Source organism: Podarcis muralis, chromosome 13 (assembly GCF_964188315.1).
Source record: "Podarcis muralis chromosome 13, rPodMur119.hap1.1, whole genome shotgun sequence".
Classification (NCBI taxonomy): domain Eukaryota; kingdom Metazoa; phylum Chordata; class Lepidosauria; order Squamata; family Lacertidae; genus Podarcis; species Podarcis muralis.
Genome location: NC_135667.1, coordinates 5829649 through 5856091, shown reverse-complemented (window position 1 = coordinate 5856091; position 26443 = coordinate 5829649). Strand labels below are relative to the sequence as shown.

The window sequence follows — 26443 nt, the reverse complement described above, 5'->3', positions numbered from 1 at the left end:
AGGTAAGCAAGCACAACTCATTACCTCGCTCTTACTCAAGTTGATTTGCTGACGAATTCATTATACTAGTTTACTGTAACCACCAGATTATTGTGTACTGAAAAATAATGTGTTTAGTATTATACCCCTCCTAGTGACCCATTCTTTGTTAGCCATGTACGTCTAATTATTTAATTTTGTAACAAGGGGTGTGTGTGACATTTTTAAAATAAAAAAGTGACACCCTTACATCCCTTGGAACTGTGGCAAGTTCTTAAAGAAATGGGGGTGCCTGATCACCTCATCTGTCTCCTGAGAAATCTCTATGTGGGACAAGAAGCTACAGTTAGAACTGGATATGGAACAACTGATTGGTTCAAAATTGGGAAAGGAGTACAGCAAGGCTGTATATTGTCTCCCTGCTTATTTAACTTATATGCAGAATTCATCATGTGAAAGGCTGGGCTGGATGAATCCCAAGCCGGAATTAAGATTGCCGGAAGAAATATCAACAACCTCAGATATGCAGATGACACAAACTTGATGGCAGAAAGTGAGGAGGAATTAAAGAACCTTTTAATGAGGGTGAAAGAGGAGAGCACAAAATATGGTCTGAAGCTCAACATCAAAAAAACCAAGATCATGGCCACTGGTCCCATCACCTCCTGGCAAATAGAAGGGGAAGAAATGGAGGCAGTGAGAGATTTTACTTTCTTGGGCTCCATGATCACTGCAGATGGTGACAGCAGTCACGAAATTAAAAGATGCCTGCTTCTTGGGAGAAAAGCAATAACAAACCTAGACAGCATCTTAAAAAGCAGAGACATCACCTTGCCAACAAAGGTCCGTATAGTTAAAGCCATGGTTTTCCCAGTAGTGATGTATGGAAGTGAGAGCTGGACCATAAAGAAGGCTGATCGCCGAAGAATGGATGCTTTTGAATTATGGTGCTGGAGGAGACTCTTGAGAGTCCCATGGACGGCAAGAAGATCAAACCTCTCCATTCTGAAGGAAATCAGCCCTGAGTGCTCACTGGAAGGACAGATCCTGAAGCTGAGGCTCCAAGACTTTGGCCACCTCATGAGAAGAGAAGACTCCCTGGAAAAGACCCTGATGTTGGGAAGGATGGAGGGCCCAAGGAGAAGGGGACGACAGAGGACGAGATGGTGGGACAGTGTTCTCGAAGCTACCAGCATGAGTTTGACCAAACTGCGGGAGGCAGTGGAAGACAGGAGTGCCTGGCCTGCTCTGGTCCAGGGGGTCACGAAGAGTCGGACACGACTAAACGACTAAACAACAACAACAACAAACAAGAATGGAAGTCAACTTTACCTGGGTGGGTTGATCTCACAAGAAGGATCTGGAGACAGGCTGGAAGTACAGAGCAAAGTGGAGATGCAGTGAGAAATGGTGTGAATGTGAGATAGAAAGCGAGTTTCCCCCATCTGAGGAGGGCAGAGAGGTCACCAACCTGTCACAAAAGCGGCAGACTTCATGCTCTGTCCGTATCCTTCAAAGATCACCCACGGCTGGGGGACCCAACTCCCTCCTTGCCCTGCTCTCTCTCTCTCGACAGACAACAATCTGGTGCTGCTGAAACAAACCCCAAAGACAGGAACCGCAGCACCACACCTTTCCCTCCAGCACATTGTCAGCTGGCATTTCTTGATCTGATGTGCAGAGATCTTTCCTATTCTGCTTAATTTGAGAGGGTTACTGGGAGCTTTTCTCTGTGTGAAAGAAACAAGCAGAAGGTTCATGATGTTTGAGTTGTTCCTTCAGAGAAGCTGAGTACAGCTGACTTAAACTGGTTCCCTTATTTCAGGGGTGGCCAACTCCCAAGAGACTGCGATCTACTCACACAGTTAAAAACTGGCAGTGATCTACCCCCTGGTGATCTATCACAAACGTCCAGTGATCTGCCGGCAGATCACAATCTACCTGTTCAACATGCCTGCCTTATTTCTTCTGTCAAAGTCATGCTGACTACGGATAATAATACGGCTGAGAGGAGCTTGGGTTTCACTTTATCTTTCTGTCTCTCTTCCTTCTGGTGTGGTGTTCTATATATAGCGTTTTAGTCTTATTATAAGTTATTGTAAGTTTAAGTTAAAGTCTCTTGTAACTGGATTTCTTATGGACGGTGCCAATCCTGAACGCATTGGATTTGTGACCATTATGCTCATTTGCCTTCAGTAAAGCTCTCTGCTGGATGAAATATCAATTTGCCTTTATAATATTTAAATACATCCTTATTGTTACCTTAACTCTTTGCTCATATGAGCTAATCGACTTCCCTCCTTCCCGCCTCATGATTTTCATAATTCACTTCTATATCCTAGCATTGGTACCTCTTCCAATTTACATTTCACTTATTCCAATTATCACAAATTTTGAGTAAATATAAAAAGGCAGTAATCATTGTTACAGGTCTTTTCATATCAACCCTGCTAAAGGTAAAGGTAAAGGTACCCCTGCCCATACGGGCCAGTCTTGACAGACTCTAGGGTTGTGCACTCATCTCACTCTATAGGCCGGGAGCCAGCGCTGTCCGCAGACACTTCCAGGTCACGTGGCCAGCGTGACAAGCTGCATCTGGCGAGCCAGCACAGCACACGGAAACGCCGTTTACCTTCCCGCTGGTAAGCGGTCCCTATTTATCTACTTGCACCCGGGGGTGCTTTCAAACTGCTAGGTTGGCAGGCGCTGGGACCGAACGACAGGAGCGCACCCCGCCGCGGGGATTCGAACTGCCGACCTTTCGATCGGCAAGTCCTAGGCGCTGAGGCTTTAACCCACAGCGCCACCCGCGTCCCATATCAACCCTGCTAGTGTTGTTAATTGTTTACAATTATCCTTCAAATATTGTACAAATTTACTCCAGTCTTTTTGGAAAGCTCTATCACACTGGTTTCTGATTCTCCCAATCAGCTCCGCCGATTCTGTATATAGTGTTAAGGTTTAGTCTTATTATAAGTTATTGTAAGTTTAAGTTAGGTCTGTTGTAACTGGATTTCTTATGGACGGTGCCAATCCTGAACGCATTGGATTTGTGACCATTATGCTCATTTGCCTTCTGTAAGCTCTCTGCTGGATGAAATATCAATTGCCTCTGGTCTACTTTTTGGGAATCCTGCAACGTGTTTCAGTTTTTGCTCTGCTAGCGATACGTCGGAGTTCTCCTCTGGATCAATACTGAGCAGAATTTCAATGACATGAACCCTGAGCTGGGTGCAGAACTCAGTCTATAGGCCATAAGCTTTACTCAGCCCCATCAAAGAGCTGCTAACCACATCTGATCTAGCTGTGACAATGCCATCACTTGTGTTTATCTGTGTTCAAATAGATAGTGTAGATAGATAGTGTTCAGTTCACATGGAGAACGGGCTGACCCGTCGAGAAGGGATAAAGACATTCGTTGGTTGTTCCCCCGAGATCTACTCCTCAGAGACAAAGGAAGGAAATTAAGAACAAGACCAGCAGAAGACAAAGTAAAGTGCAGGTACAATTATGAAGAAGATCTGCAGAAGGGACATGGAAAAGAGTTAAGAGCCTCGGACATAAGATCACCAGGTTGATGGACTAGATGGAATAGACAGAAAAGACTGACAGAACCCGAGACCAGGAAGAAGAGACGGTGGATGAAGATTGGCAGAAAGTTTAAAAATTCGTTTAGAGAAATATTGCAAAATTAATGACTGTTAGGAAAATCTTGGAATGAAACTATTTGGCTTTAGTAGAAATGTTTTACAAATGTACAAATAAGTTTTTAAGTTCTAGGGTTGGTTACAAAGAATTAAGTAAAAATGGATTGCTAATGGGTCAAAGTGTAAAATTTAAGGTTAAATTGCGTTAAGATAAATTATAGAACAAAATCTCAGAAAGAGGGAAAGGACTTGCTGAAACAGCTAATTGAACCAGAATACAAAAAAGGGAGGTGTGAGGAAGTCGAGGAAATAAGTAAATGAAAGACAAAGATATGAAAATACCGGATGTGTGTTTTTTTTAAAATGTTTTTGCTTTTAAATGTTTTTGTTTTTTCTTTCTTTTATTGCTTTGTTGTACTGTCTTTTTATTGCATTTTCTTTTATTTTTGAAGTATTGTAACTCTTTTATTGTTTGTCTTTCTTTCTTGTAATTGTTAAACTTTAATAAATATCATTTTTTTAAAAAAGAAAAAAGATAGTGTTCAGTTCAGCCTGGGTTGGTTAGAGCGTGGGACTGAGAATGCCAAGTTTGCAAGTTCGATTCCCATATGGGACACATATGGGACAGCTGCATATCCCCGCATTGCAGGGGGTTGGATTAGATCAGGGGTCTGCAACCTTTAAGATAAAAAGAGCCACTTGGACCCGTTTCCGAAGGGGAAAAAAAACTGGGAGCTGCAAAACTCGTCATTATAAAAATAACTTTTTTGTCACTTTTTTATTATTTCTCTGTTTGACCCCTTAGAATTACTCCTCCTCATAGAAATAAACGTTAAATTAACAAGTTACCTTTTTGTGTGTGTGTGTTCTTCACTCCCCTTCAAAACAGTGACCAGCGTACATGCCGCCTTTCAATGCAGTGACCAGCGTACATGCCCCTTACAATGTAGCGGGCGGGCGGGCGGGAAGGTGATGTCGGGACGGTGCGTGACTAACGCACGCACCACCCCCATGCGACGTCACAGCCAGTACAGCGCCCGCCACAGTGGGGAGTGTCGGGGCGCACAATGTGCCTCCTCCCCTCGCTAGTATCCGCCCCGGAGCCGCGGCAAAGGTGTAAAAGAGCCACATGCGGCTCCGGAGCCGCGGGTTGCAGACCCCTGGACTAGATGATCCTCAGGATCCCTCCCAACTCTACAATTATGTGATTTTCAAAGTAGCCAGAATGCAACAATGTGGAGGGGGAGCATGAGAAAGCATCCGCCCCGCCCCCTGCAAATTCAAGAGCACACTGCATGGCTTCTTGGTGTGTACACCATCCAAACAAATATGCAACATAAAGGCCAGGAAACTGTAACAGAAAAGCAGATAAAAACCTGGATTATTAAATTAATATGGGGACACGGGTGGCGCTGTGGGTAAAAGCCTCAGCGCCTAGGGCTTGCCGATCGAAAGGTTGGCGGTTCGAATCCCCGCGGCGGGGTGCGCTCCCGCTGCTCGGTCCCAGCGCCTGCCAACCTAGCAGTTCGAAAGCAGCTTCGGGTGCAAGTAGATAAATAGGGACCGCTTACCAGCGGGAAGGTAAACGGCGTTCCGTGTGCTGCGCTGGCTCGCCAGATGCAGCTTGTCACGCTGGCCACGTGACCCGGAAGTGTCTGCGGACAGCGCTGGCCCCCGGCCTATAGAGTGAGATGAGCGCACAACCCCAGAGTCTGTCAAGACTGGCCTGTACGGGCAGGGGTACCTTTACCTTTATTAAATTAATATAATAACAACAGTTCCTTGCCAGGGACCTAGGTGGTGGCCTGCACCAACATGCTGCCTGTCCCCAAAACTGACCACAGGAGTAAAGATCAGAGCTCACCGCATCCGTCCTGGCTGTGCTTTTGCCTGTTAACCAAAGCGCTTGAGAAAATGACAGGGCAGCAGAGTGGGGCTGGAGGTGAGAAAGAGGAAGGATGCTGCCCGCTCAGAAAGGGGTCATGCACACTTTAGAAGCTGATGGGGCCAAAGTGGCCTCTCTGAGCTCAGCATCCTCTTCTTAGAGTGGGCAAGTAGATGCTCTTCGTGGGAAGCAGCAGTAGAGCAGAAACTGAAACCCCAAGGAGCAGGATGAGACACTTTGTTAGGATCGTTGTCAGAACATCCTCCTCCATTGCAGATGCCACAATGAAAACATAAAGCTAAGCCGGGTCCTGCTTTGGAAATCGCCTTATAACGAGTCAGACCACTGGCCCATTTAGCTCACAGATTGGCTCACCTCCTCTTCCCCCAAAAAGTTGCCCCTTCCCGAGCCAGCCAGGAGTCGAACCTAGAATCTTCTGATCCGTAGTCAGACGCGTTATCCATTGCGCCACTGGCCCTTGGACGCGTATTACTGTGGCTGGTTTGGCTGAAGACAGAGCTGACTTAACATACATTCCGCATCCTGATTTCCCTCGGCTGGGAGAACCAGGAGACAAAGAGGCGCAGGGCAGCCTCCAGATGTGTTTATCTTTCCCCTTTCCCAGCCTATAAAGGCAAATAGCAGGAGGGGCTTGATTATTTCCCTGTTCATCATGATCAAATGCAGCAGCGGATAGCAAACGGCAGGCTCCAAAGAGCTCAGATTTGCATGCATCTAATCCGAAAAGGAAACAAAGCAGGGATACTGGTCGGTCCTCTGAGATCCCGTCGATCATCCTAAAAACTCATCGCTGTCAAGCGACGCCCAATGCGAATCCCATAAGCCGCGAGCAAAGCTTCAAAATTCCCGCGCGGCTTCTCATTTGCCCAGTTCGTTTCTCGGATTGTAACGGGCACTTCTGATTGGATGGCGGGGGAAACTGAACCAATGAGAGCGAACTCTCGATTTAACCAATAGGAAACGGACTCCCGTTGGCGCTAAAGTGAAGGAGCCTTGGTTAGCCAATGACAAACAAACGCTTCCACTGCTATTTGCATACTAAGTTGCCGACCAATAGGAATTTGAGGGTTTGAGGTGCTAATTTGCATGAGACTCGTATAAATACAAGCGGCGGCGAAGAGCGCTTCATTTCTCTCTCGGCGGTTGCTAGAGGCGTTTCGAGATGCCTGAGCCCGCGAAGTCGGTTCCCGTGCCTAAGAAGGGGTCGAAGAAGGCCATCACCAAGACCCAGAAGAAGGGCGACAAGAAGCGCAAGAAGAGCAGGAAGGAGAGCTACTCCATCTATGTCTACAAGGTCCTCAAACAAGTCCACCCGGACACGGGCATCTCGTCCAAGGCCATGAGCATCATGAACTCCTTCGTCAGTGACATCTTCGAGCGCATCGCTGCTGAGTCTTCCCGCCTGGCCCATTACAACAAGCGATCCACTATCACTTCCCGGGAGATCCAGACCGCTGTGCGCTTGCTGCTGCCCGGGGAGTTGGCCAAGCACGCTGTGTCTGAGGGCACCAAGGCTGTCACCAAGTACACCAGCTCTAAGTAAACTTGGGGGGAAAACTCCTCCACTTAAACCAAAAGGCTCTTTTAAGAGCCACACAAATTATTTTAAAAGATGAAATCACTACTGAGTTTTATTTCTTAGGGCTTCCAACTTGTCCCCAAAATATCTACTACAATCTGGCCACCACATTCAAAAGTAACAGTTTAAAATGTATTAAGAAATTTGTTCAACAGTTACTAGAATTTAAGGATGGGGGGGGGGGGCTTCATTGGTGTAATAAGCATTAAGAACTGTTTACCAATCCAGTACAGTGGTACCTCGGGTTACATATGCTTCAAGTTACATACGCTTCAGGTTACAGACTCCACTAACCCAGAAATAGTGTTTCAGGTTAAGAACTGCTTCAGGATGAGAACAGAAGTCGTGCTCTGGCGGCAGCAGGAGGCCCCATTAGCTAAAGTGGTGCTTCAGGTTAAGAACAATTTCAGGTTAAGTTCAGACCTCCAGAATGAATTAAGTACTTAACCCGAGGTGCCACTGTACAGGAAAAGGCAAGTTAGTGTTTTTTGTGAGACAACATTGTTCTGTTGTAATAACTGGTAACATATCAACCTACCACTAGTCCTTTGCATAAGCACACACATTGAATAGCTATATACACATTTTCTAATTGGTAATTAACCATTTTCTTTTGTGCAGCTTCGGGATCCGATAATATAGTTCATTTTATGTGGTTCTATGGTGTAATGTTTAGCACTCTGGACTCTGATTCCAGCGTTTTGAGTTCAAATCTCAATAGAACCTACAACTTATTTCCCCCCTTGAGTCACATTGAATAAACGTTCGTTAAGAATTACCAAGTCCTATCACTTCCCAATAGGGACGCAGGTGGTGCTGTGGGTAAAAGCCTCGGCGCCTAGTCGGCGATTCGAATCCCCGCGGCGGGGTGCGCTCCTGTTGTTCGGTCCCAGCGCCTGCCAACCTAGCAGTTCGGAAGCACTCCCGGGTGCAAGTAGATAAATGTTGTTTAGTCGTTTAGTCGTGTCCGACTCTTCGTGACTAAACGACTAAGCAGTTCGGAAGCACTCCCGGGTGCAAGTAGATAAATAGGGACCGCTTACCAGTGGGAAGGTAAATGGCATTTCCGTGTGCGGTTCTGGCTCGCCAGAGCAGCTTTGTCATGCTGGCCACGTGACCCGGAAGTGTCTCCCGACAGCGCTGGCCCCTGGCCTATAGAGTGAGACGGGCGCACAACCCTAGAGTCTGTCAAGACTGGCCCGTACGGGCAGGGGTACCTTTACCTTTACCTTATCACTTCCCCAACTTTATACTTCTCTCAAAAATGTTGCCTGGTCGCTTCCTCCCCCTACTCTGCACTTTGTACCATATATTAATTGTGATCTCATATCTGTGAAACTAGAAACTGAATCCATTTCTTTATTGTATTAAATCTGAATAGTAAAACCTTGGTATGTAGTTGTGTTCCTTTACAACCTTTTCAATAAAATAAATATTGGACGCAGGAAAAGCAGTTTTGAGTTTCATCCAGTCTTTTCCCAGGGGACTATTTAGTGACTTATTTAGTGTCTAATCTTCATCTTTCAAGATGAAGAAAAGATGAAGAAATAAAAGAAGTAATGGTGAAATGGGCGATAGACTTTGGATACAACATAGAGTTTGATAAGTGGAAGAAACTTTGGAATAAAGGTATGAATTTTTCGGCATGTACAACACTTAGAGAGAACATGAATAAAATGATGTACATCACGCCGGTAAAATTAGAAAAAATGTATAAAACCGGAGACAAATTATGCTGGAAATGCAAGATTAAAGAAGGCAATTTTTACCACATGTGGTGGTCCTGTCAAGTAATTAGAAAGTTTTGGGAATCTATTTACAATGAATTAAAAAAAATATTTAAATATACCTTCACAAAAAAACCCGAGGCCTTCCTTCTGGGGATAATTGGAGAAGAAATTAAAAAGGAAGACCAAACATTTTTCCAATATGCAACAGTGGCTGCTAGAACACAAATAGCACAAAACTGGAAGACATCAAAAATCCCAACTATAAATGAGTAGCAATCAAAATTATTTGACTATATAGAATTGGCAAAAATGACACAGAAAATAAGAAACCAAAAAGGTACAAAGTTTAATAATGAATGGAATAAATTTATGACATATATTGAAACAGATGTAAAAAATCTAAAAATCACAGTAGGCTCGATATAACGCTCGCGACGCAAAGAGTTTTAAGAAAACGAAACTGCAGATAGGAAACCTTTTGTAACATATTCCAAAACCGAGTTGAAGGGAAGTCAACTATTGTTGTGTGATTTAGTTATTTAGTTATTGTAAGTTTAACTTGTTGGTGTTTTATGTTATGTAATGTTTTTCTTCTTTTTTGTTGTTTTCTTGTGTTTTGTTTGTTTTTTTTGTTGCTTTAATGTTTGGTGTTGCATAATGAATTTGAAACTAATAAAAATTAAATTAAAAAAAAAATATTTAGTGTCTAATCAAGGCAAGAATACCTGAAATCCGAAAACTCATGTTTTGAAGGAATTCGAGCCTCCCCAAACTTATTTTCTCCCTATCTGGGGTTCAAACTCCTTTTCTGCTTCAGATTCCCCCAATTCTCTCCCGCTACAGGCTCCAAATATATTATCGGTCAATGTGTTCTAGTAACATGAAGATAGGTGACAGCTGCAGTTATGATTCCTATTACCTAGGAGTCATTGTCTTCGTGTCTGGCAATCACTCGTGGCCGAGTTAGATTGTCTTCCACGAACATGGTCTTAACAGTGAGTCCGTAAGTGACTGTGGAGACCAATTCCGGATCCACACGTCCTTCCACAGTGGGGACATTGGTTTCCAGGCGGGAATTGATCACGGTGAGGGTTTGCCAAGCGTGCCTTCCTCTTAGCGCGTTTCTCCCTTGCGTCCTGAGTTCAAGTGTCTTCAAATCCCATGACACTTTTGGTAAAGACTGTTCTCCCATTGGAGCGCTTGCTGTCCAGTGTTTCCCAATTGTCGGTGTTTATACTACATTTTTAAAAGATTTGCTTTGAGAGAGTCTTTAAACCTCTTTTGTTGACCACCAGCATTACGCTTTCTATTTTAAAGTACGGAATAGAGTTGTTGCTTTGGAATACGATAATCAGGCATCCAGACATGACCCGTCCAATGAAGTTGTTGTAGAATCATTGCTTTGACACTGGTGATCTTTGCTTCTTCCAGTACACTGCCATTAGTTTGGCCTTCAAAGCAAGGTTCTTCCTGCTTCAACTTGTAGACTTTACAGATTGAGTTTTAAAAAATTAGTTCTAGAACACTTACCAGTTTTAGAATCTAAACCTTTGGCTAATTAAGCAATCTGTGTTGTGGCCTTTTAAACTGGGGGGTTATTGTTATTTTCACTACGTATTTTTGTATTGTAAACCGCCCTGTAATCCTGATGAAAGGTACAGTAGTATAGAAACTTAATAATATAATATTCAGCTTTTACCAAGGGGCGCTAAAGCTAAATTAACTCTGGTCTCTTCTCCATTCCCTTAGCTCACAGTTAAAATTAGCGGATAGATTTAAGTGAAGTGGAATTTCTGTCTCGTGTCGTGCTTTTTCCAGCCATTTATTTGTCAAAAAATAAATACAAATCACCGCAATTCGATTTCCAAGAAGCTAGGACGGGTGTTATCAAAAGCACCGAAGTTGTAATTCATGTACGCTGACAGAACAGTTTATCTTCACTAGGAAAACGTTGTTCGGCAGGTTGAATTGTAGGAAGACCCGCGGCGTATTTTTACTGGTTGAGAGGCGTGGGTGGAGCAAACGTTGAAGTTTTCCCTCTGGTCGGATCAGATGATATAAAAGGACAACTGCAGAGGCTTACGCTACATTGGTTTCTCGTGAGACTGCAGCCGATTGTGATTTTGCAAAATGTCTGGCCGTGGCAAAGGTGGCAAGGGCTTGGGCAAAGGAGGTGCCAAAAGGCATAGGAAGGTCCTTCGTGATAACATCCAGGGAATCACTAAGCCCGCTATTCGCCGGCTGGCTCGCCGCGGAGGAGTGAAGCGTATTTCTGGGCTGATCTACGAGGAGACTCGCGGTGTCCTAAAGGTGTTTCTGGAGAACGTGATCCGCGATGCCGTAACCTACACGGAGCACGCGAAAAGGAAGACCGTGACCGCTATGGATGTGGTGTACGCCTTGAAGCGCCAAGGCCGTACTCTGTATGGATTTGGCGGCTAAATTCTTGATTTCGTATTCGCAGCACAAACGGCCCTTTTAAGGGCCACCACTTGCCCGTAAAAGAGCTGTTAAAATGCGCTAAAATGTTGTATTTTTTTAAAAGGCTTTCTGCATCTGCACTAGTGAATTGGGAATTCTCGAGAGTTTGGCTTGACTTCATAGTCGAGCTGACTGAAGGGACGGAAGGCTTGAAGTAAAAAGCTTTATCGTTCCTGTTGGGGTTTTTTTTTCAAGGTCACAAGCACCTAACGTAGCCTAGAACTAGCTTGGGCAGTAGATACTTGGTTTTCTTTGGTTGCACAATAACTATGCCTTTTCAATATATATTTCCAGAGAGTTCATGGCGGGCGGGGATGTAGCTCAGTGGTAGAGCGCATGCTTTGCATGTATGAGGCCCCGGGTTCGATCCCCGGCATCTCCATTAAAAGTTTTGCACACGAAATTTTACGTTTTGATTTTTAAAAATAGGATTGATTTCCTGATTAGATATCGTCCTAGCCTACAGAAGATACCCACACCTGAAGATTTTATTAATGCCTTCGATACTTGTTGAAAAAGGGGCATAACGAGTCCCCATAGGGCAATTGCCAAAACTACGCAATGGACGTGATTGCTCGAAGCCGTTTAATCCGATTATCAATGGCGCCCCGCCCCCCCGGGGATTTAAGAGAATCGATTATCATGAGAACACGTTGGAATCTGATTTAGGAAAGCTTCATATCAAAAAGGGAGGTGGCGTTTTTTTAGAAGCGCAACCGTGCTTGAAAACTTGGTCGACACTTCCGTCCTTGAACCTTGAGAAACAGAACGGAAGGGAAGGTTTGGGGAGATTATCGGGGGTTTGGGGGTTGGGAGAGAAACTACGGGGGAAATCAAAATAGTGCAGTAATCAAACGGTTTCCTACAGGAACTTGCAAGCCCCCGTTTTGAATGCAAAAGAGTAAAAGACAAAGCAACAGGGCTTTCTTTCAAAAATAATTCGGCGAAGAAGTTGGCGATCATGTGAGTGCTCAGCAATTTTATTGCGAAATTACAGTACTATATTCCGTTTCTCAAAAGGAAATTTGGTGTTTGTCTGATTTTCAATGGGAACAGATAGTCTGAATCTAAAATTAACCCATTTTGATCTAATGATTGTATTATCTTTTTAAAAAGGATTTCCCTGAAACGTTTTGCTCAATTTGGCCTCTGGCTTCGAATCGCTTTTTTGATTGGATAGCAATGCAAGCTTTCCAGTCAGCGACCAATAGCATATCGAGCTTGTAATTCAAACTGTAGGGAGCGTAGTTCTTGAACCAATGGGAAATATTTTCTGCCTATAGAAACGCAGTATTTGAAACAGTCTCCTGACCAGCCAATCAGAAAACGAGTGCTTCAAGCCTTCATTTGCATAAAGCTGGTATAAAAGGTGTTTGTCTTTCTCTGCGCTACAGAAGTAGCGGCTAATTTTGAAAATGCCTGAGCCCGCGAAGTCGGTTCCCGTGCCTAAGAAAGGGTCGAAGAAGGCCATCACCAAGACCCAGAAGAAGGGCGACAAGAAGCGCAAAAAGAGCAGGAAGGAGAGCTACTCCATCTATGTCTACAAGGTCCTCAAACAAGTCCACCCGGACACGGGCATCTCGTCCAAGGCCATGAGCATCATGAACTCCTTCGTCAACGACATCTTCGAGCGCATCGCTGCTGAGTCTTCCCGCCTGGCCCATTACAACAAGCGATCCACTATCACTTCCCGGGAGATCCAGACCGCTGTGCGCTTGCTGCTGCCTGGGGAGTTGGCCAAGCACGCCGTGTCTGAGGGCACCAAGGCCGTCACCAAGTACACCAGCTCCAAGTAAACTTGGGGGGAAAACTCCTCCACTTAAACCCAAAGGCTCTTTTAAGAGCCCTCCACTTTTTCTTTAGAAGAGCTGTACTTGCTTTACACTTTAAAAAAGTCCTAGATGCATGCAGCAGATTCCAGTGTTGTAAAATTAACCCAAGCATGCTTAAGGTTGGCTTATTGGATAACCACCTCATATGCTCAATTTGCTATTAAATCAAGAAATAAACCAAGCTATTGCAGTTTCCCACCTAGTTGTAGCTGATATTACAGTCACAAACACGCAGCATTCTTTCCAGTATCCAAAGTTGTGAACTGTATACCAGCTGCCTTGAGCATGAAACAGCAAAGCTGGATGTTAAAACTGCAGGTTAGATCTATAAGGAGGCACTGTTCTTTTACGGAAATATCTGTAAAATTTCCCATAATGTTATAGAAGTCCAAGCTATCTACCCCGTTGGTCCTATGCATAGACGCACTGAAAGTATATGAAGATCAAATATGGGTCTGTTGCAGGTATAACTTAGGTGGCAGGACACGCCAAAGGTAGTTATTTTAAGCAGCGTCTCAGGTTGAAGACTCCTAAAGCATTAGCAAAGTGGCTAAAAATAGTTGCATTTTTCTAAACTATCATGGACATATACATCCTGTAAAAGGGATCTACCACCACCCCGACCTAAGAGTGCTTACTATTTATATCTGTAGAAGTTATATGCAGAAAATGTTGTATCGTTTTGGGGCGCAAATTTTCGCTTATGTATACGATGGGCATTTTACCCTACCGAAGGCAAGAACAAGAGCAATTTCCAGCAATTTTGAGAGTATGTAGTGGCTCTTAAAAGAGCCTTTTGTTCTTTGAGCGAGAGGTCCCGGTTTAAGCCCTTTCTCCGCGGATGCGGCGAGCCAGCTGGATGTCTTTGGGCATGATGGTGACCCGCTTGGCGTGGATGGCGCACAGGTTGGTATCTTCGAAAAGACCCACCAGGTAAGCCTCGCTCGCCTCCTGAAGGGCCATCACCGCAGAGCTCTGGAAGCGCAGGTCAGTCTTGAAATCCTGCGCGATCTCACGCACCAGACGCTGGAAGGGCAGCTTGCGAATCAGCAGCTCAGTGGACTTCTGGTAGCGACGGATCTCTCGCAGGGCGACAGTCCCAGGGCGGTAGCGGTGAGGCTTCTTCACGCCCCCGGTGGCCGGGGCGCTCTTCCGGGCGGCTTTGGTCGCTAGCTGCTTCCGAGGCGCCTTCCCGCCGGTGGACTTGCGAGCGGTCTGCTTGGTACGAGCCATTACAGAGCTACAAGGAGGCGAAAAGAATAGAAAACAAGCACCTTCTCTCAGGCTGACACCAACGACTTGTCGAAAGCGGCCTCTGGCGGGCTATTTATACTGTAATTCCTCTGCTTGGATTGGCTAAGATCATTGACCAATCACTTGACGGATTTGAATCTCCCGCGCTTTGCAGGGATTGGACGTGATTTGAAGCCACCACGTCTCAATCCTTTTCTCTTTTTTATCTTCCCTAGTTTGCCTCGCTCACAATATATTTCTTGTTTCCAGGATTCTTCTAATAAAATGAAAGGCGAGGACACAACATAGGTGGACTTAATTTCATGAAGAACATACATTTCTGGGCTGTGCTCCCTCAATTTGAGTTTCAATTTCTTAGGGATTACCTAAGGGAGGGAAAACTAAAGTAAAACTAAGCGAGGGAAAACTACGGTAAATACTTTTATTTAAATATCCCGCGCGGCGACACGATTAGACAAAAGTGGAAGTGAGCAATTGACCAATCAGAACGGAGCAAATGGTAGCACAGCGCGAGACTTAAATTCTGCGGGAATTGTACAGAGAATTACAGAAAGTGCCGGTTTACATGCTTGAACCTGATTAGAGGAGTAGATAGAACACAAAAGAACAAAAGAAAATTTAGTCTTGCAAACTAAAATTTTTGTTTTAAAATGAGAGAGAAAAAGAACTCCTTTCGTAAGGTAGCGTGGCCGAGCGGTCTAAGGCGCTGGATTAAGGCTCCAGTCTCTTCGGGGGCGTGGGTTCGAATCCCACCGCTGCCAGTATCTATTTTCCTGTTAACTGAATGCTGACCACATGGAAGATTGTTTTTTTTTCTGCTACTGCCTGAGTTTTGGAACCCGCAAGCGATTTTATGTTCCCTTTCATACGACTGAGATTGTATCTTATGTTAAATATTAGTCTTGTGTTAAGTGCTGATCAGTGGAGTATAGCATTCTTGATCTAACACTTTAAACTGTTAATGGGTATTAATAATATAGAATAATAGTAATAATACATATACAGCTATTGTTTTTGCGATCACCGCGCCTCCCCGGCAAAATGTGCGCTTCTCCCCGTCGGGGAATCGAACCCCGGTCTCCCGCGTGACAGGCGGGGATACTTACCACTATACTAACGAGGACTTCGCTGATCTGCAGTTTTCCTGATTTGTTGTTATCCTAATAGTATTCGAGTCTGCCTAAGGGCTGAGACCTCCCAAAAAGCAGGTGTGACTAATTATCTACGAGGATGTTGCAGCCCTGGTTTTCTTTTTTAATGCAATGTTTCTCACATGTACCTGGGACGAAGGCCCATTGCATATAGTGAGGCTTCCTTTCGGATAAACACACATAGGTTTGCACTGTTAAACAGCTTAGAAAGTGATTTCTGACCTTTCCTTGATTTTTTGAAGTGATTCATTTTCCTAAGAGTTTTCACTGATGAAGAAGAAAAGATATTGTGCCATTGTGCAACTGTATGCCACTGGGTTGATGGGTCTTTGTGTGTGCTGTTTCCACGATATTGTCTGTTACTATGACATTCCATTGAATTGTTGTAGCCACTGCTGTGTGGCATTATCTGTTTCTATTAATTTCTTTAAATATCTATCAAACATTTTGTATATTCAGTTCAAGGGGTCCAGAAGCAGTGTTGTATCAATTTCAGTTTTATACTGGTACATTTCACCTTTTTCAGAGAAGCAGGAACAATTTATCTTCGCCTGATTTTCAACCTCACAACAAGCTTGTGAAGTTGACAAGACTGAGAGGGAGTTACTGGCTTCAGATCACCTAATGAGTGACTTTTAGGTCATTTTATCACGAGTAGACAATTTACCTGCAAGTCTTCCCGGGTCTGATGTAGCACTCACCAGTCATAGATGTCAGCCAATGGATCCCAGAGCCAATTGCCACCATAGCCAGCGATAAAAGGATAAAATATCAGGGTGTTACAATATAGTTAGATGACTCCTTACTGACAGTGAAGTCTTAATAATAATAATAATAATAATAATAATAACAACAATAATTTATTATTTATACTCTGCCCATCTGGCTGGGTTTCCCCAGCCACTCTGGGCGGCTTCCAACAGAATATTAAAATACAAAAATCTATTAAACATAAAAAACTTCCCTAAACACAGCTGCCTTCAGAAACTCAGATAGTTGCTTATTTCCTTGACATCTGGTGGGAGGGTGTTCCACAGGGCGGGTGCCACCACCAAGAAGGCCCTCTGCCTGGTTCCCTGTAACTTTGCTTCTTGCAGTGAGGGAACCGCCAGAAGGCCCTCGGAGCTGGACCTCAGTGTCCAGGCAGAACGATGGGGGTGGGGACGCTCCTTCAGGTAAACTGAGCTGTTTAGGGCTTTCAAGGTCAGGACCAACACTTTGAATTGAGCTTGGAAACATACTGGGGGCCAATGTAGGTCCCTCTGTGAGGGAACATTCCCAGATCCACTCAAAGAGGCGGTCGTTAAACCGCTTCTTAAAAAAACATCTTTAGACCCGGCCAGTATGGCCAACTATCGCCCAGTCTCAAATCTACCATTCTTGGGCAAGGTGATTGAGCGGGTGGTTGCTGAACAACTCCAAGCACGCCTGGAGGAAACGGACCATTTGGATCCCTTCCAATCGGGATTCAGGCCTCACCATGGGACTGAAACTGCCTTGGTCGCACTGGTTGATGATCTCCGGCGGGCTAGGGACAAAGGTGAGAGTTGTTTCCTAGTTCTGCTGGATCTCTCAGCGGCGTTTGATACCATCGACCATAACATCCTTCTGGACCGTCTTCAGGGGCTGGGAGCTGGAGGCACTGTCATACAGTGGTTCCGCTCCTTCCTCCTGGGCCGTGTTCAGAAAGTGGTGGTGGGGGATGAGTGTTCAGACCCCTGGGCTCTCACTTGTGGAGTGCCTCAGGGTTCTGTCCTCTCCCCCATGCTTTTTAACATCTATATGAAGCCGCTGGGAGAGATCATCAGGGGGTTTGGACTGGGTGTCCATCAATATGCAGATGATACCCAGCTCTACCTCTCTTTCAAATCAGAACCAGTGAAGGCGGTGAAGGTCCTGTGTGAGTGTCTGGAGGCGGTTGGAGGATGGATGGCGGCTAACAGATTGAGGTTGAATCCTGACAAGACAGAAGTACTGTTTTTGGGGGACAGGAGGTGGGCTCGTGTGGAGGACTCCCTGGTCCTGAATAGGGTAACTGTGCCCCTGAAGGAACAGGTGCGCAGCCTGGGAGTCATTTTGGACTCACAGCTGTCCATGGAGGCGCAGGTCAATTCTGTATCCAGGGCAGCTGTCTACCAACTCCACCTGGTACGCAGGCTGAGACCCTACCTGCCCACGGACTGTCTCGCCAGAGTGGTGCATGCTCTAGTTATCTCCCGCTTGGACTACTGCAATGCGCTCTATGTGGGGCTACCTTTGAAGGTGACTCAGAAACGACAACTAATCCAGAATGCGGCAGAATTGACCTGCGCCTCCATGGACAGCTGTGAGTCCAAAATGACTCCCAGGCTGTGCACCTGGTCCTTCAGGGGCACAGTTACCCCATTCAGGACCAGGGAGTCCCCCACACCCACCCACCTCCTGTCCCCCCAAAATAGCACTTCTGTCTTGTCAGGATTCAACCTCAGTCTATTAGCCGCCATCCATCCTCCAACCGCCTCCAGATACCTCCAGACACTTGCAATAACCAAAGGCACCCAGACCCTGTCTGCTGTGGGACATCCACAAGGATCTATTCTTTGTAAACTTCAGTTTGGAGTGGAGTAGGAGAAACTGTCAGTTTCCTAAGGCACAAAGTCTGCATCTGTTGTTGTTATTGTTGTTGCAGACTCCCTTTATATCGGTGATATATCTATCCTCAGGCGACACAGCGGACAAACCTTCTTAACAATTATTTCAGGGGAAAGCCGATCAGTTTCTGTCCAGCAGTGGTTTAGACTTTCAATAAATTCCCGCGGAATATCTTGGAAGCTTGGTTCAAAAACAACTATACAATACCACTTTCCTTTCACTGAACTCCAGAAAACAGCACCTCATAAGACAAAACGGATGTGCTACTTGGCTCAATTAAATAAGCAATTGTCTTGAAATAATCCGCCGAAACACGTTCCTTTCTTGGTTACTGAAAAGGAAACCCTCCAAATTATCCTATTAAATACTTTCCACAAGTGTCCGTCCGAAGAAACATTTGTTATTTTGACTTAAAAGCTAATGTTTACATATTTGAAGGCTTAAGAGCTAGCCAAGGGTTGAGCTCCCCTCTGTTTTCCAGGCTTGCCTTGCATCCCCCGAACGCGAAAACCAGATCCTTAAAATCGGACATATCCTCCCCATCGATCCCTCCCGGAACCGAAATTATCCGTGCAGCTAATTTCGATTAATTGACATTATAAGCGGATAAAGAAGCACACCGCGGCAAATGCCCCCAGCCAGGAATTGGCGTGCACGCGCCGTCCCCGAAACGCACCAATCAGAGCGCGGCTCTTCCCCTATAAATACGGAGCTCCGAGCCGCTGCTCGCGCTCAGATTTCGGAGTGGAGGAAGAAGAAGGTTCACTGCGATAATGGCTGAAGTTGCTCCTGTCGCCGCCGCTGCTGCGGCCCCCAAAAGCACCACGAAGAAGGCGGCCTCGAAGCCCCGTAAGGTCTCGGGCCCCAGCGTGACGGAGCTGCTGACCCAGGCGGTGACTGCGTCCAAGGAGCGCGGCGGCATCTCTCTGGCCGCGCTGAAGAAGTCGCTGGCGGCCGCCGGCTACGACGTGGAGAAGAACAACAGCCGCATCAAGCTGGGCCTGAAGAGCCTGGTGACCCGGGGGATCCTGCTGCAGACCAAGGGCACGGGCGCCTCCGGCTCCTTCAAGCTCAATAAGAAGCAGGCGGACAACAAGGACAAGGCGCCCAAGAAGCCGGCGGTAGCGGCGAAGAGTAAGAAGCCCGCCGCGGCCAAGGTGAAGAAGGCTGTAGGAGGTGCTGGGGCCAAGAAAAGCGTCAAGAAAGTGGCCAAGAAGCCGGCGGCAGGAGGCGCCAAGAAGGCAGCCAAGAGCCCCAAGAAGTCCAAAGTCACCAAGCCCAAGAAGACAACGAAGAGCCCCGCCAAAGCTCTGAAGCCGAAGCCTAAAGCCAAGCCGAAGGCATCCAAGCCCAAACTCGCCCCTAAGAAAAAGTGAATTAACGTTTCTACTGGGGGGCGTCATTTAACACAAACGGCTCTTTTAAGAGCCACCCACAATTTCTGCGAAAGACTGAAATCACTGCCCTGATCGGCTTCTCTCCCAAGTTGTCGAAATTGATTGCTTTTATGGTTACGTATTACTAAATGAGATACATTAAATACTGGCAGCGTGAGCGAGCGGCCGTAAAACGCTGCATTAAGACTCCAGTCTTGAAGGGGGGTGGGTTCGGATCCCGCTGCCAGTTATTTATATTTGCTTCCTTACATTTGTGCTCACAACAAAGGGGATGCGGTTTATTTTTTTCTTGCCATAGGGTCTACTGCTAATTCAATTTAATGGCTAATCGCAATTTAATGGAAGAATACAGTTTTAGGAGAAAACGGCAGGTGCGGTGCGAGGGATCAACAGCGCATTTAGAACACTGCTTTGGTCATACCTGGCACATATTTTTACATTTCTGATTCATGGTCTGTTCGTACTGCAGGTTTGATGCTTAGGCTGCGTACTGCTATTTTAAAAAAAAAACACCCTAACTGCCAACATGCACCGACGAGGATGGGATTCGAACCCACGCGTGCAGAGCACAATGGATTAGCAGTCCATCGCCTTAACCACTCGGCCACCTCGTCGCGGCTGTTGCTCGTGATCGGGCTGTTATCCTGGCCAGACTCACCTGTTCTTATTCACCTCTCAGTTTTACCTATATCATTTTCATTAGGTTTAAGGGGAAACGGGGGTGACTTGGAAGACTTCATATCCACTGTGTTAACACTGGTTCATTTGCTCCTGATACTTAACTCTCTTTCGCAGTGCTGGTCCACAGATGCTTGTTAAAAAATGGGTATTCAGACGTGCAACGAATTGCTATTTCTTTAAAAAAAAAGCTGGTCTCTTTCTTTTCCCTCCTTGTCGTCCCCCAGCCCATTTCTTTTCTCTTTATTTGCAAATGAAAAGTGCTCTTCCGTCTTCTTTCAGCAAGTGCTCAGTAAACAACTTAAATACTACTTGTAATGGCATGGCAACAATTCATTTCTTTTTATCTTCATGTCCTTGTTTTTTCTTGAAGTGGCATAGCAGCTCTTTTAAAAAATGAAATAAAGTGTCCACACAAAACGAAGAGTGTTTGAATGTTCACAGCGGAGAAACTTACTGTTAAGGACTGCATTTTCACTACTGACTCTTATTACTTAGAGGCCGAAGAACAAAAACGTAGACTGCCAATGCCGAAACCCGGGATCGAACCAGGGACCTTTAGATCTTCAGTCTAACGCTCTCCCAACTGAGCTATTTCGGCCAGTGATAATAACTACCTTGATGTAATGTGCAATCTCAGCAGTTCTTGATACTGCTTTATTCAAAAGGCTATAAAAGTTTGCCTTTTGATATTCCCGAAGAGAGAGGAAATGTTATTGTGCGATAATATAATTAACTGAAGAAACATATGGAGAAATCTTAAAAGTAGACTAAAATGTACGTTGCATTGGCCGGGAATCGAACCCGGGCCTCCCGCGTGGCAGGCGAGAATTCTACCACTGAACCACCAATGCATCCGCTTTTGCCTTTTCCCCGTCAATGTATATGTAGACGCTTTACAAGGTGTGAGCGGCATTTTGAAAACTTTGGACGTGTTAGCCTATTGCTGGCATGGTTTCATTTTGCAGCTTAGCCGTCCTGCTTTCCGAAAATAAATCTCGGGCCCCAGCAATCAAAAGGCAGCCTCTTCTCCGCCACTTGGGCGATGCCTCCTCCTGAGATTTCAACTTTTTCTTCAGTCTGCGCTTTGTTGAGTGAGCTGCGATCTCCTGTCTTAGGCACACGAGAGGGAAGGAAATCACCCCGCCCGTCCGGAAGGCACTCTGCACATGTTTAAATGGGCTGGTTTCTTTAAGATTGCTTAACGCCTTCCACCTGATTACCCCGCCCCCTTTATTTTCCCCCCTCTAAAGCTTTTACTGCTTAAGTTTAAGGAACTCAGACTGAAGTTTTCGTTTCTGGATTAAAGCTTTCCCTACTTTGGAGACACGAACACTAATTTTTAGCACTTCTGTAAACTCCACTAGAAATACATGCACGCACTTTCTGCTTTTAAATTACTCTTGAGAGTGAACGAGACAGGCTGCGACCAACTCTCGCCACTGGAGACGCAACCCTCTAAATTCTCTCCAGGGTTTGGTGGCTAACGCGCATTTTGAAAATCGAGGGGGGATAGGGGATGGGAGAACCCCCACTCACAAACAAAATGAGGTTCCACCGAGATTTGAACTCGGATCGCTGGATTCAAAGTCCAGAGTGCTAACCATTACACCATGGAACCAAGCGTACCAGCTGCCTCCTGTCCCGTGACTTTCTTCCCATTTAATTGCACACTAAGATAATAACAGGTGCCAAACGCCCCCCCTTCTTTCTATGTTTACATTATGCAGGAATGTAGAAGAAAGGGTATAATCAGATACTATTTGAGTCTTGAAGCATTGTCTTTTTAAAAAAGAAATACAGTACTGGAAACTGTTGCACCAGCCATTTCACTGGAAGTGTGAAGAAGGCAGGCAAAAGGGACTAGTATCATGGAACAGCAAAAAATATAAATATTCTTGACTTTTCAGGTAGGCCTCTCATCGGCACCCATTCCCATGTTGCCATCTGTGTACATGGACACAAAAAACAGGTTTGGCAGGACCCAGACCACAGAGGCTTGCAATCTAAAAATAGACTCAAAGGATGCTAAACGGAAGGAACATACAATTACCCATACTATGGCTTAGTTACAATAGGAATTTTAGTCTAGGGAGTTGTTCATGGGCGTAGCTGGTGGGGGGGCAGGGAATAAATTACCACATTTTTCGCTCTATAAGACGCACCAGACCACAAGACGCACCTAGTTTTTGGAGGAGGAAAACAAGAAAAAAAATATTCTGAATCTCAGGAGCCAGAAAAGCAAGACGGATCGCTGCGCAGTGAAAGCAGCGATCCCTCTTGCTGTTCTGGCCTCTGGGATAGCTGCGCAGCCTGCATTCGCTCCATAAGACGCACACACATTTCCCCTTATTTTTTAGGAGGGAAAAAGTGAGTCTTATAGAGCAAAAAATACGGTAAATTCCTTGCAAGCTGTTAGGCCTGCCCCCCTAACAAAAAGTCTGCCCCCACGAAAAATCCTGGCTATGCTCACGAAATTATAGCAGCATAAATTCATCTCAGCACTTTGAAAGCGGGTTCAAAACAAGTAGGATATTTGCAATGTAAGAGGTTGGCAAAAGGAGGCGCTGATTCTATGCCCCATTTGAATTTGATGTCACTTCGAAACTAATTCTCAAATCACTTTGAAATGTGGCATTGCATTTTGATGCGGTTTCTTTCGTTTCTGTCCTGCGTTTTATTTTGATATCAACGTCAGCTGCTCTGGAAAACCGTCTGCTCTCAAAACCTGCATGCTTTAAACTTAATATTCAAATGGGGAGGGGAGACCTGAATGGGACAGAGAAATCATTCTCCTAGTTTGCAGAGCCTTCCCCCAAACACACTTGCATAGACTTCACTGGCATTACTTGCTTGGTTCGTAAAATTTATTCACTGCTGGATTGAAAGCAAAACCCTCAAAGTAGACACAAAGTAGTTTTGCTTTTTGGGATCAGACCAATTACTCTTCAGACATCACCTTGCCAACAAAGGTCCATATAGTTAAAGCTCTGGTTTTCCCTGTAGTGATGTATGGAAGTGAGAGCTGGACCATCAAGAAGGCTGATCGCCGAAGAATTGATGCTTTTGAATTCTGGTGCTGGAGGAGACTCTTGAGAGTCCCATGGACTGCAAGGAGATCAGACCTCTCCATTCTGAAGGAAATCAGCCCTGAGTGCTCACTGGAAGGACAGATCCTGAAGCTGAGGCTCCAAGACTTTGGCCACCTCATGAGAAGAGAAGACTCCCTGGAAAAGACCCTGATGTTGGGAAAGATGGAGGGCACAAGGAGAAGGAGACGACAGAGGACGAGATGGTTGGACAGTGTTCTCGAAGCTACCAGCATGAGTTTGACTAAACTGTGGGAGGCAGTGGAAGACAGGAGGGCCTGGCGTGCTCTGGTCCAGGGGGTCACAAAGAGTCGGACATGACTAAACAACAACAACAATTACTCTTCTCCTGTCCAGTAGTCAAACTGCAGCTTGGCAGCTGCTTCTGGAAAGTTTACAGGCAAGTAAAGGTTATGGTATCCCTCTTGTTTGGGTCAAGCACCCACTGCTATTACAGACACCTAGAAAGCTTTTCTTTGGGGGACATAGCAACAGGGTGCCATCAATTTCTGGGCAGGACAGTCTTTTCTTTCTGACATGGTGAAGATAGCAGCTACACAGGCAAGTATTTATAAGGAATAAAAGAGGCATGGTACTAGTTTTGTCAGGAAATTTACAACCTGACTCAAGGCCTCCAACAACCTGTAACTGAGACAATCCAGCCTTTGGTAGTGAGGGGTAAAGTTAAGGTAAAGGGACCCCTGACCATTAGGTCCAGTCGCGGCCGACTCTGGGGTTGCGGCGCTCATCTCGCTTTACTGGCCGAGGGAGCCGGCGTACAGCTTCCGGGTCATGTGGCCAGCAGGACTAAGCCGCTTCTGGCGAACCAGAGCAGTGCATGGAAACGCCGTTTACCTTCCCGCCAGAGTGGTACCTATTTATCTACTTGCACTTTGACGTGCTTTTGAACTGCTAGGTTGGCAGGAGCAGGGACCCAGCAACGGGAGATCACCCCGTCACGGGGATTCGAACCACCGACCTTCCGATCAGCAAGTCCTAGGCTCTGTGGTTTAGACAGAAGAAGCAAAATGGGAAATCTTGTGAAATCTAGGCTCTCAGTATGGAGTCCACAGCAACCCCAAGCAAGGTGAATAATACACCAGTCTCAGATAGTAACATTTTACTGAAGCTTCCCCTGCCCCAAAACCCCTCTGATAGAATCCAGAAATGACAAGAAAAGGTTGCTGTCTCTGTTGTGAAAAAATAAGTCTCAAAGAGAACACATTACAGAACATCAAGAGAGTTATATAAATATTTTGACAGAGTTGTGAGTGGGACAATTAGCAAGCTTCCCTTCCTTCATACAGAGCCACACCCAAACTTAATGAATCAGGAGGAAGAGTTTTGATGAGCCAGCATTCCATGGAGGTGAGGAATGTGTGTGTTTTAACTCCCTAGCCTTGCTTCCTCTACGGGGCTGAAGCTCAAGTTAATCAAATTCTCTTGCCTTTTTTTTTTAATGATCCCCTTGTGCAGCACAGCCAAGCAGAAACAGCTAGAGGCAGGGAAGACATCCTGCCATCAGAAACCTGAAAATGTTTCTTAGGTGAGGTTCATGTGGTAAGGGCTCACCTAACAAAATCTAAGCAGGTTTCACTGCTGTGACAACCTTGCCCCACACGGAACCAAGCAGGCCGTGGTTTGGGGAGAGGATTTGAAGACTTCTACCCACATCGACCAGGGTTTCCGTGCGCTGCTCTGGTTCGCCAGAAGCAGATTAGTCCTGCTGGCCACACGACCCGGAAGCTGTACGCCGGGTCCCATGGCCAATAAAGCAAGATGAGCACCGCAACCCCAGAGTCGGCCGCGACTGGACCTAACGGTCAGGGGTCCCTTTACCTTTACCCACGTAAATAAATAAAAAAAAGGGTGGCGCGGGTGGCACTGTGGGTTAAACTACAGAGCCTAGGGCTTGCTGATCAGGGTGAGCTCCTGTTGCTCGGTCCCTGCTCCTGCCAACCTAGCGGTTCGAAAGCACGTCAAAGTGCAAGTAGATAAATAGGTACCGCTCCAGCGGGAAGGTAAACAGCGTTTCCGTGCGCTGCTCTGGTTCGCCAGAAGCGGCTTGGTCATGCTGGCCACATGACCCAGAAGCTGTACGCCGGCTCCCTCAACCAATAAAACGAGATGAGTACCGCAACTGGACCCAATGGTCAGGGGTCCCTTTACCTTTACATCAAATAAGGAAAAAGCAAATCTGTGGCTGCCAGGACAGATAAGGACTGCAAATATACCCACAGCTTGGAATGGGTGTGATCACACCGAGAAGAAAAGGGTAGCATCCATTTGCCCAGAAATCTGAAAAAGTTCAGCTTTGTTGCTTTTTAAAAAAGCTTCTGACTCATGAATTAGGTGTGTGCACAGTACATAATTTACTGATTTATCATTGCCTGTGTCTGGTCACATTCACAGCACAATTGCGAAGCACTCTGATGCCACAGTAATTCTGGGAGTTGTAGTTTCTTAAGCGTGTTGAAAGTTGCCAGGAGGCCCCTATTCCTCTCCCTGAGCTACCATTCCCAGAGTTCCACGTGAAGAGGGATTGGTGGTTAAACCACACTGAGATATTGTAGCTCTAGGACAGGTATGGCCAAAGTTGGCCCTCCAGATGTTTTGGGACTACAATTCACATCATCCCTGACCACTGGTCCTGTGAACTAGGGGTGATGGGAGTTGTAGTCCCAAAACAGCTGGAGGGCCAACTTTGGCCATGCCTGCTCTAGGAGGTCTCCTAACAACTCTTGGCAGCCTTAACAAAATACAACTCCCAGGATTCTTTGGGGAAGCCATGGCTGTTTAAAGCAGTATAGTGGTACCTCGGGTTACATACACTTCAGGTTACAGACGCTTCAGGTTACAGACTCCGCTAACCCAGAAATATTACCTCGGGTTAAGAACTTTGCTTCAGGATGAGAACAGAAATCGTGCTCCGGCAGCAGCAGCAGGCCCCATTAGCTAAAGTGGTGCTTCAGGTTAAGAACAGTTTCAGGTTAAGTACGGACCTTCGGAATGAATTAAGTACTTAGCCCGAGGTACCACTATATTATAGTGCTTTAAATGTGGCCTAAGACAGCCTGAGTGTTCATTAA

At 45.8% G+C, this 26443-nt stretch overlaps 5 protein-coding genes and 8 non-coding genes across 13 annotated transcripts; 6 read left to right on the top strand and 7 right to left on the bottom strand.

Annotated features, from left to right (window-relative positions):
• Positions 1 to 5916: 5916 nt before the first annotated feature.
• TRNAR-ACG (transfer RNA arginine (anticodon ACG)) lies at positions 5917 to 5989 on the bottom strand. The gene has a single exon. It is a non-coding gene; the product is annotated as a tRNA-Arg (tRNA).
• A 677-nt stretch (positions 5990 to 6666) lies between these two features.
• Positions 6667 to 7260, top strand: LOC114582197 (histone H2B 7-like). The gene has a single exon (XM_028703011.2). The coding sequence runs from the start codon at positions 6695 to 6697 to the stop codon at positions 7073 to 7075; it is 381 nt and encodes a 126-aa protein (XP_028558844.1). The 5' UTR covers positions 6667 to 6694; the 3' UTR covers positions 7076 to 7260.
• Positions 7261 to 10945: 3685 nt separating this feature from the next.
• Positions 10946 to 11324, top strand: LOC114582202 (histone H4). Its single transcript, XM_028703017.2, has one exon. The coding sequence runs from the start codon at positions 10972 to 10974 to the stop codon at positions 11281 to 11283; it is 312 nt and encodes a 103-aa protein (XP_028558850.1). The 5' UTR covers positions 10946 to 10971; the 3' UTR covers positions 11284 to 11324.
• A 308-nt stretch (positions 11325 to 11632) lies between these two features.
• Positions 11633 to 11704, top strand: TRNAA-UGC (transfer RNA alanine (anticodon UGC)). Its single transcript has one exon. It is a non-coding gene; the product is annotated as a tRNA-Ala (tRNA).
• Positions 11705 to 12731: 1027 nt separating this feature from the next.
• On the top strand, positions 12732 to 13298 carry LOC114582198 (histone H2B 7-like). The gene has a single exon (XM_028703012.2). The coding sequence runs from the start codon at positions 12738 to 12740 to the stop codon at positions 13116 to 13118; it is 381 nt and encodes a 126-aa protein (XP_028558845.1). The 5' UTR covers positions 12732 to 12737; the 3' UTR covers positions 13119 to 13298.
• A 669-nt stretch (positions 13299 to 13967) lies between these two features.
• On the bottom strand, positions 13968 to 14436 carry LOC114582196 (histone H3). Its single transcript, XM_028703010.2, has one exon. The coding sequence runs from the start codon at positions 14385 to 14387 to the stop codon at positions 13977 to 13979; it is 411 nt and encodes a 136-aa protein (XP_028558843.1). The 5' UTR covers positions 14388 to 14436; the 3' UTR covers positions 13968 to 13976.
• A 651-nt stretch (positions 14437 to 15087) lies between these two features.
• TRNAL-AAG (transfer RNA leucine (anticodon AAG)) lies at positions 15088 to 15169 on the top strand. The gene has a single exon. It is a non-coding gene; the product is annotated as a tRNA-Leu (tRNA).
• A 290-nt stretch (positions 15170 to 15459) lies between these two features.
• On the bottom strand, positions 15460 to 15531 carry TRNAD-GUC (transfer RNA aspartic acid (anticodon GUC)). Its single transcript has one exon. It is a non-coding gene; the product is annotated as a tRNA-Asp (tRNA).
• A 3403-nt stretch (positions 15532 to 18934) lies between these two features.
• LOC114582193 (histone H1.5-like) lies at positions 18935 to 20685 on the top strand. The gene has a single exon (XM_028703005.2). The coding sequence runs from the start codon at positions 18964 to 18966 to the stop codon at positions 19564 to 19566; it is 603 nt and encodes a 200-aa protein (XP_028558838.2). The 5' UTR covers positions 18935 to 18963; the 3' UTR covers positions 19567 to 20685.
• TRNAS-GCU (transfer RNA serine (anticodon GCU)) lies at positions 20120 to 20201 on the bottom strand. Its single transcript has one exon. It is a non-coding gene; the product is annotated as a tRNA-Ser (tRNA).
• Positions 20686 to 20793: 108 nt separating the features above from the next.
• On the bottom strand, positions 20794 to 20866 carry TRNAF-GAA (transfer RNA phenylalanine (anticodon GAA)). Its single transcript has one exon. It is a non-coding gene; the product is annotated as a tRNA-Phe (tRNA).
• Positions 20867 to 21048: 182 nt separating this feature from the next.
• TRNAG-GCC (transfer RNA glycine (anticodon GCC)) lies at positions 21049 to 21119 on the bottom strand. The gene has a single exon. It is a non-coding gene; the product is annotated as a tRNA-Gly (tRNA).
• Positions 21120 to 21814: 695 nt separating this feature from the next.
• Positions 21815 to 21886, bottom strand: TRNAQ-UUG (transfer RNA glutamine (anticodon UUG)). The gene has a single exon. It is a non-coding gene; the product is annotated as a tRNA-Gln (tRNA).
• Positions 21887 to 26443: the final 4557 nt, after the last annotated feature.